Source organism: Cryptomeria japonica, chromosome 4 (genome assembly GCF_030272615.1).
Source record: "Cryptomeria japonica chromosome 4, Sugi_1.0, whole genome shotgun sequence".
Classification (NCBI taxonomy): Eukaryota; Viridiplantae; Streptophyta; class Pinopsida; order Cupressales; family Cupressaceae; genus Cryptomeria; species Cryptomeria japonica.
Window position 1 is genome coordinate 7,195,471 of NC_081408.1, and position 10,093 is coordinate 7,205,563.

At 34.2% G+C, this 10,093-nt stretch overlaps 1 protein-coding gene across 1 annotated transcript; it reads left to right on the forward strand.

Annotated features, from left to right (window-relative positions):
- The first annotated feature begins 7,569 nt into the window (after positions 1 to 7,569).
- Positions 7,570 to 9,787, forward strand: LOC131050012 (triacylglycerol lipase OBL1-like). The gene is made up of 5 exons (XM_059218661.1): positions 7,570 to 7,843; positions 8,039 to 8,244; positions 8,373 to 8,406; positions 8,651 to 9,306; positions 9,527 to 9,787. The coding sequence occupies exons 1-5, from the start codon at positions 7,570 to 7,572 to the stop codon at positions 9,785 to 9,787; spliced, it is 1,431 nt and encodes a 476-aa protein (XP_059074644.1).
- Positions 9,788 to 10,093: the final 306 nt, after the last annotated feature.

The following is a 10,093-nucleotide window of genomic DNA, read 5'->3' on the forward strand; positions in this document are numbered from 1 at the left end:
AAGAGGGTTTCGGTGCTTCCACCAAGGATTCACTCCATCAAACTTGTTTCATCCTCCCATACTATTTGGAGACCTCTTCCACATAAATTTAGAGCTTCCCCTACCTTTTCCATATAAGAATTTTACCAAACACTTGGCCACAAATTGCAAAATCAGTCAATTTGTCACTGTCACAGTCAAAACTGTCCCTTTACGAGTCAATCTGCTGCTATCTCTTTGGCCCTGCAAGACAAGAAGTATGAACTAGAAAATATACTTCCATGAGGTCTATAAATTTTTTTTTAACTCTCCTATTACATAGCCTTTATAGTTACAAGGCTTGGATCATGCTTTGAAGCACTCCATGAGCATTTTTACAAACACAAATTCCAAAAAATAGTGAACTCATTGTTTTGCTTACAACAAGAGAATGATTAAATGAAACAAGCTATTATAACAAATAAAAATGATGTTTAACAACCTTGGTCACATGCTCAGACCGCTGCCTCATTCATTTGTTCACTCCAAATCAATTTTGGGTGCAAATCTTGAGTTTTATTCATGCTACTAGCCAAATAACCATACTTGCCTAGTATTCACTCAAATTCACCTTTTCCATCACAACGGACAGTAAAAAATTAAAATAAAATATTTAAAAAGGTCCAACTTGGTCTCCAAGGTTCATTCTTGCATGGTTACCCATGAAGGCCAAGTGTTTCAACCCATTTTCTTCAAAACCCCAATTCAGGGTAGCGAACTGGGAAAAACTAAAAGATTTTTTTTGATAAACAAAAACATAGTAAAAAAGCTAAAAAAAAGATTGAAAAACCTTCATAAAACCATTACACAAACTCCCATGAAAGAACAGTATGGAAATAGTACTCTGTACGGACTGTTACAACAATTTTTGCTCAAAAAGCATGAAAAATAGTCATATTTCATTAACTTCTTCTTTCTAATACCAAGCAAACCTATTTAAAATGTTTTAAGTGTCCTTATATAGGCACACTAAAACCATTTCAACCCTTATGATGTCCATAACTACCTTGAAGTGATTTTATAACTTTTCTCACTTTTTGTCAAAATATTGCTTGAGAACATTGGCAATTTTTGACTCTTAGTGCATTTTTGACCTATAAGACAAATATCTTCCACCTAATCATTTGAGATGGTTTAAAATAAATAAATATGCCTATTCCAATTCATTTCCAGGCTTGTTACAAGGTTTTGAGCATATTTGCACTATAATGCCAGTTTTGGCTTATAAGGCACTATGGGCCAAAATTGGAAAGAAAACTTGAGAAAAACTATCTAACCAAATATAAGATAAAATTAAACTATAATGAAACCTAAAACACACACTTGTACTCTTAAAATAGTCATTTATTCAATTCTTGATCCCACTAGGATCAAACAAGCCAAAATTGTGAAGGTGCTCGTGCACCATACTCCCCAAAATTGAAAAAGTTCCAAGTCTTCTTGGAAGTGATACCTGCAAAACAAATGATACCTGCAAATCATATAGGCTTCATCTTGACCTTTTGCATGTACTTGTCTTCGGCTTCATCATGCATGGCCAAATGAAAAGCTCCTTCCTTCATCTTCACTCTAGGCCTTGCTTCAAAAATCAACATCCACAATAGTTGTAGCTGCTCATAAGGTGTAGATGATACCATCAACTACCATTCTAGCAAACTCTCAGTCCAAGAAAAAATCCATGAATAGATATGATAAATCTCAATGAACTCCATCTCAAAGTGAGGAGAAGTGCTCATTTGTGGGGACAAATAGAGGTGCTTGGTGTCATGCATCATTAACCTAGGATAGAACATTACTCCCATAAAGGTCATGACACCTTCATAAAGACAAGTACCAATCTGATAGTGTTCATGCATGTAGACCTCTATAGAAACATAATGATTAGTACCAGGTATCTCTGTATCCTTCTTGTCAATTGGCTTCTCAAGTGCATGTGACCCTTGTATCTTGTCTTCTTCTTGTTCAATCTATTCAACAACTCAATCAGCAGGATAAAGAATATGTGCTTCAGCCACATTGGTCTCTAACCCTTGCTCATCCTCAAGAACCTTTGCCATATAAGGTTCCTCTTCAACTCTTTGCTTCTCACTCTTCACTTCAGCATGCATATGCTGCCCAAAGTCACTGAATGGACTGTCTACCTCTTCAACTTCACCTTCTATGGTACTTGGGGTCACTTCTTCCTCTAAACTTTCATTGTGTACTGCTGCACCATCTGCTTCTTCAACATCTTTCTCTCTCTTTTTCTCTAGTTCCTCTTTAAGCTCCCTCAATCTTGCTTCATTTGTGTCTAAAGCCCTTCTTAAACTTCTCAACTCATCTTGTTTCATTTTTTCTTCTTCTCTCTTCATTCTTTCGACTTCTTTTTTCCTTAACTCTTCTTCCTCTCTTTTCTTCTATCCACCAAACATTAGATCTTTCCACTTCTTGTAAGCACCTACAATTTCTTTCTCAAATTTTGTTAACTCCATCTTCATCCCTATATCCCAGACCTTTCGCTGGCTCTGATACCAATCTGATAGGGAGATTGAGTGAGAAGTTACTCAATCAGTCTGAATTGGTCTAATTTGACAAGTGGACCCAAGGATATACTTTTCCTATGTTTTCAATCAGTTTTTGGCAACATGAAATCCCAACACCCACACTACTCCTCAAGCAATCACCCTATTATGTGTTATGCAACATTGTCTAGTTTGCTTCTTCAAGTTACTCAAATCCACTATTCTAAGTCCAAACCCCCAAATGTCTAGACTAGTGTTCGGATGGATTCACAAGGTTTCCAAGGTTGATTTAGACTGATTTTAAATTTTTTTACAAGGTCACCAAACCTTACTCCAATCGGATTCTTAGTTTTTCCCAAAACAGGGCTACAAGGAAAGAGCCATTTTTAGCCCTCCTGAAACACTATTTTGCTCATTACTCACTCCCAACTTGGAATATTTGAAAAAGGTGAATAGTTTTGATTACCCTTTTGGCCAGAATAATGAATTAGTGCCAAGAGAGGTCTTGGGAAGGTCAATTCATGACTGTCCTATTTTGTAGCCTCAAAACAAGGGTTTTCAAGAGGGTTTCAGTGCTTCCACCAAGGATTCACTCCATCAAACTTGTTTCATCCTCCCATACTGTTTGGAGACATCTTACATATAAATTTAGAGCTTCCCCTACCCTTTCCATATAAGCATTTTACCAAACACTTGGCCACCAATTGCAAAATCTGTCAATTTGTCACTGTCACTGTCAAAACTGTCCCTTTACGAGTCAATCTACTGCTATCTCTTTTGCCCTGCAAGACAAGAAGTATGAACTAGAAAATATACTTCCATGAGGTCTATAAAACATTGTTTAACTCTCCTATTACATAGCCTTTATAGTTACAAGTCTTGGATCATGCTTTGAAGCACCCCATGAGCATTTTTTAAAACACAAATTCCAAAAAACAATGAACTCACTATTTTTCTTACAACAAGAGAATGATTAAATGAAACAAGCTATTCTAACACATAAAAATGATGTTTAACAACCTTGGTCACATGCCCAGACCTCTGCCTCATTCATTTGTTCACTCCAAATCACGTTTGGGTGCAAATCTTGAGTGTTGTTCATGCTACTAGCCAAATAACCATACTTGCCTAGTATTCACTCAAATTCACCTTTTCCATCACAACGGACAGTAAAAACTTAAAATACAATATGTACAAAGGTCCAACTTGGTCTCCAAGGTTCATTTTTTCTTGGTTACCCTTGGAGACCAAGTGTTTCAACCCATTTTCTTCAAAACCCCTGTTCAGGGCAGCGAACTAGCAAAAACTAAAAGATTTTTTTTGATAAACCAAAACACAGTAAAAACCCTAATACAAATAATGAAAAACCTTCATAAAATCATTAAAAAAACTCCCATGAAATAAAAGTATGGAAATAGTGCTCTGTATGGACTATTACAACAATTTTTGCTCAAAAGGCATGAAAACAGTCATATTTCATTTACTTCTTCTTGCTAATACCAAGCCAACCTATTTAAAATGTTTGAAGTGTCCTTATATATGAAAAATAAAACCATTTCAACTCTTATGGCATCCATAACTACCTTGTGAAGTGATTTTACAACTTTTCTCACTTTTTGTCAAAATATCACTTGACAACATTGGCAATTGTTGACTCTTAGTGCATTGTTGACCTATAAGAAAAATATCTTCCACCTAATCATTTGAGATGGTTTAAAATAAATAAATACACCTACTCCAATTCCTTTCTAGGCTTGTTACAAGGTTTTGAGCATATTTGAACTAATTTGCCATTTTTGGCTTACAAGGCACTATGGGCCAAAACTAGAAAGAAAAATTGAGAAAAACTATCTAACCAAATCTAAGATAAACTTAAACTATAATGAAACCTAAAACACACACTTGGACTCTTACAATAGTCCTTTATTCAATTCTTGATCCCACCAGGATCAAATAAGCCAAAATTGTGAAGGTGCTCCTACACCAATTAGTCAAAGCCAATTGATGATTTTTTCCTTGAAGATTTTCAAGGGAAAATCCTAATAATAAGTACCCTCTTCTAAATTTGTTCTAGCAACTTAGACTTTTTTGGGCTTGGCCCTTGTTAGTTCCTAATAATGACTTAATAATGTAGACACATATTATGGACTTAGTATGCCAGTTCATTGTATCACATAGCTAATAATATACTAACAAAGACACATTCACTTGTGAACCCAATAACGTACAACTTGAAATGGGTCAGCACTATGTGTGCACCAAGAAGTTATGAGGTATGCTAAGCCGACTTTGAAGAAACTATCATGAAACTAACAAGAAATATAAAATATAGTGTTACTTTAATGATATGATCCTATCTTACCGTGCATGGAACTTATTTCTTCATGCAGAAATGAATTGGCTAACAAAAAACATAATGCTTTGTTCTACTTGGCTGTAGGAACAGACACAAAATGGAGTTTTCATGGCTGTGAGACAGTCAACTGATAACTAAGATAGTAAACAACATTAAAAAACTACCAAACAATGCAACAAAGATAGAACACTCCCCAAGTGGGCCCCCTTGGATGAGTTTGTAGGAACTAATCAGTCCTAAGAACTACAACAACATCTTTGACATATTGAATTCATAACAACATTGATAATAGAAGTAAAATCTTCTTTTTATTCAAATCTATAAAACATAGAGCATACTAAGTTCTAAAAGATAAGCTACATATCATATTCCATCATTATTCCTATACAAAGCTAATTAATGAATTTATAAGAAACTCTTATAGCTAGCTCATTACTTAGCTTATCCACTCCCAACAAGTTAGGAGGACAACTTTTATTTGAAAATAAACACACAGAAAGATGAGTCATCTTAGTACTCAGTCATTCCCACAAATCTAGAAAAATGCTTTCATCTAGATCACCTCAGCTACCCAGCACATGTTCAAAGAAAACAACTACCTTGATTTGAACTAGGAGTCTCCATTATGGCATTGGTTACTGGCTTTGACGATTTCAGTAGATCTCTATCCATGTGTGACTGCTACTCTATAAAACAATAAATAGATGCCTTCTTGCTAACTTAGTCTCCCTTTATTAGTTGCATACACCAAGGTTAATGTGCACAATACACATACATAATATTACCTTATTAACAACTTTCAATCACATCATTTATACATTATTAATAGGTAGAATTTTCTTTTTATTCAAAATTGTAAAAATAGAGCATACTAAGTTCTGAAAGATAATCTACATATCATATTCCATCATTATTCCTAGACAAAGATAATCAATGAATTTATAAGAAACTCTTATAACTAACTCATTACTCAACCAATCCACCCCCAACATGATAGGAGGGCAAATTTTATTTGAAAATAAAGACATAGAAAGATGAGTCATCTTAAGACTCAGCCTTTCCCACAAATCGAGGACAATTCTTTCATCTAGATATCCTCGGCTACCTAGCACATGTTTGAAGCAAACAACTATCTCAATCTGAACTAGGAGTCTCCATTATGGCATTGGTTACTGGTTTTGATAATTTCAATAAATCTATATCCAAGCTTGACTACTACCTTATAAAAGAACAATAGATGTCTTCTTGTTGACTTAGTCTCCCTTTATTAATTGCATACAACAAAGTTAACATGCACGATACACACATGCATAATATTACCATAAACCAACATTCAATCACATCATTTATACATACTAATATAGATTTCTCATAACATTTATAAGGTTGTCTAGTTAATAACAAAGCCCATAAGTCGGGATCAAAAGATGTATATCTAACATAACTATAATGTCCAAATCATGAAACAATAGTCTAATTAAACATAAGAGTTCATATAAAAAGACAATAAATAAGGCTCATCAGCCCTATTTATGTTTATTTGTCTTTGTTATGTACTAAGTTTAACTAGACTTTGTGGATGTATCTCTCTACCATCGTCCTTTTCTTTTATGTGCATTTTATAAATTATGCTTTATTAAATAAAGTTAAATAGGATATATTCTTAGAAAAAAGAAAATAATTAATAGTAAATTTAATAATACTAAAATGATCATGTGACTTCTCATACCCACGCCAATACAATTCAATTTAATTTTTAATTAATAATATTTGAAACTAAATAATATTTCAATATTTCTCATCAAAAGATATACATATTTAAGTTTCTAAATAATACATAATACAATCAATGATAATAAAATTCACATAATTGAAAAATATCTATAGTAACTAGTATAGTTTTCGATTAGTATAATAATACAACTAATAATAATTAGCATGCACCTATCTTTAGAGGAATACAAAGTATGTCAAAAGATATCATATTTGTTCACTATTCCACTTTAAAAATTATTATATTGTAATTAATATTAAACTATTAATAAGATATTATTATACTATTATATGTTTTATATTTCTTAAACTCTTGACCAAAGTAAAAAATCTATTAAGACTACATTCTTATTATTATATTATTAATATAATATTAAATTAAGATAAGTATGAAGTTAATTGATTGCATGATGGAGATCGCAGAATTGATTAATTAGTTAAAATCAGATTGAATGATAATTGAAAGAAGAAAATAACTAAATTTTTGTTTTTTGCTTTTCATACATTTAATTGTCACAACATTTTTGCATCCATTATGTGAGTATGCTACAACGAAACATGATTATAATAAAACAAACATACATTATTCTAAAATTAAATTTTTCCATTAAATGAATAGAATTTTTAAAGATAATTCCAAGAAACATTCACTATGTTGGGCGACAGCTATGAAAACATTCCAACCTATTGGAAGATGTCGCCTGGTTTGTGTGGAAATCAGAAAGAAAATTGCACAAATCATTTCGAGAAGTAGATCTGACGTTGTCTTCGCCAGACTTTTAACTGTAACACACATAATAACGAAGGCGACCGTGTCCAGAGAGAAGAAGCGAAATACTGTGGATATTAAATACTGGAGAACCAATTCTGAATGATCATATTATGTGCTGCTTTTCTCCCAAGTCATTCAGAGCCAACAAGATGCGTAACGAACGTCTGATTTTGCATCCTGAGAATGCAGGAACCATACGACTCCTCTCTCTTTTCCTCTCAGGGAATGACCATGGCTTCAAAGAATATCTCGAGGATTCCATGCCTCAAAATCGATGGATTATAAAGATTACTATGCTTGTTATTAAAATTTTCCATTCTGTGGCTAAACCCATGGCCAGGATTGGATCTTACATTGAATTCATCTTGAATCTATTAACAAACAATGGGGAATTCACAGGAATAACCTGCAGGCTCCTAAGAGGTTTAGATCCAGCTTTATGTTTCTTATTTTATAGGGAACCTTGTTTCTATTCTAGGGTAGTTTGTCTATTTGAACTGCCTATATTCTTTTGGCATCAATCTTTTTGTTAATAAGGTTTCGATGTTTTGAATCTCCCGATTGGATTGGCTGTAATCGTAACATATAGTTTGTTTCTTTTTGTTTTGGTTTGATCAGGGGATCACGTGGAAATGCCCAAGAGGGGAACAGAAAACTTCATCAGTTTCATTGGACACTTGGATGGTAGTCTAGATTTAGACCATAGTACTGAAAACATTATCAAATCGGGAAGCAGATATTGCGCGGATATCTCTATGATGGCTTCCAAAATAGCATATGAAAATGAGTCTGTTATCAGGAATGTTGTCATCAAACGTTGGAAGGTATTTACAATTTCGTGTGTTTCATACTCGTGCTCTAGGTTTTTGCTTTTATTCCATTCGTTGATTATTGATGTAGATCTCTCTGCAGACATTATGGCTAAATTTTTACATTGAAACCTTAAATGCAGATTCATTTCGTGGAGTTCTTCAACTGCTGGAATCGTAAGAAACCCACCATTATTCGTTTTCATGCTTTGTTGTCCAATTAAATAATGTAATGAGATTTTCATAGGAATCGCAGAAAAAACGTCCTCCTGACTGTGGGAAATATGAATTCTAGAAAATTGTGCTATGAGCTTATATTTTTTTTCTAGCATTAGTTGGAATTTAGGAATTTTCATGTACATGTTGGGGTGTTCTGCCATAGGTGTTCTTATAATACCATTCAACTATATGTTCAGGTCAGAATTCTTGAAAAAGAAATCCACCGAAGCATTCATATTCTGTGATAAGACAGAAAATACAAAATTGATGGTGATTGCATTCAGAGGCACAGAACCATTCGATGCAACCGATTGGAGCACCGACTTCGACATCTCCTTATACAAAGTGGAGCCAATTGGGAGAATTCATCTTGGATTTCTTGAAGCAATGGGCATAGCAGATCGTTCTGACGAACAAGTTGCCCAATTTCATCTAAAACCCAATTCAAGCAATGGGTGGCCAGACAATCTCTCAAAAGACCATGAAAAGCCTCTGGCTTACCATGCCATTAGAGGTACACTAAAAAAATTGCTGGAAGAACACAAGGATGCCAAGTTTATTGTCACAGGGCACAGTCTGGGTGGTGCTCTTGCAATACTATTTCCTGCAATACTACTTCTACATAACCAGAAAAAGCTCCTGGAAAAGTTGTTTGCAGTTTATACATTTGGGCAACCAAGAGTTGGTGATGAAGATATGGGAAATTATATGAATAAAAACATCAACCAACCTCAGCCAAGGTACTTCAGAGTAGTATACTGCAATGACATGATTCCCAGGTTGCCATACGATGATAAAGAGTTCCTGTTCAAGCATTTCGGAGCATGCATCTACTACAGTAGCTGCTACAAACAGAAAGTAAATTTTCTTTGATTTTCCATTTTTGCTATATATAATTTATACTTCCTGCAAATTGAGAAAACTTAGAGAATAAGAGTTTTCATCTCTTTTCTAATTCAAAATATAATTGCAATTGAAGCAAAGGTGATGGGTGATTGTTACATTTAAAGTTGTTGCTTCTTTCTTATTTGAGATTATATCTACAGATCAACTAATTTCCCTTTTTATGCCTTGACAGACACTGAAAGAAGAACCCAACAGAAATTTTTCGGCCTTCTATTGCATTTCAAATTTCATAAATGCAATATGGGAGCTTATGCAGAGCATTATAATTGGGCATACAAATGGAAAAGATTTCAGAGAAGGATGGCTTGGAATGGTATTCAGATGCGTGGGGATTGTATTACCAGGCATCTCAGCTCACAGCCCTGTCAACTACGTTGCCATACGATTGGGCCCGCCTTCATTTCATGCGCCCGTTACAAACAGGGTTTCTTGATATACTTTTATATATGTACATTCACAATTAAACAACTAACTTTATAATCTGCATGCCATACGATTTATCGTTAGTTTGTAATCTGCATTACAACCATAGCGCTCTCGTTAGTTTTTTCCATTTGTTTTCTTTATGAATAGTGTAATATACATGTAGCAGATAACGTAAAGGCTATTAAAGGCTTTTTACAGCAGCAGGCCTCCTCCCAACCTCTCCCCCCCCACACATATATATCATAATAAAGTAGGGTCGCTGCCAATGGCTGTCGATTATTGTTTTTTCTGAGACTGTGCAACATTTTATTCA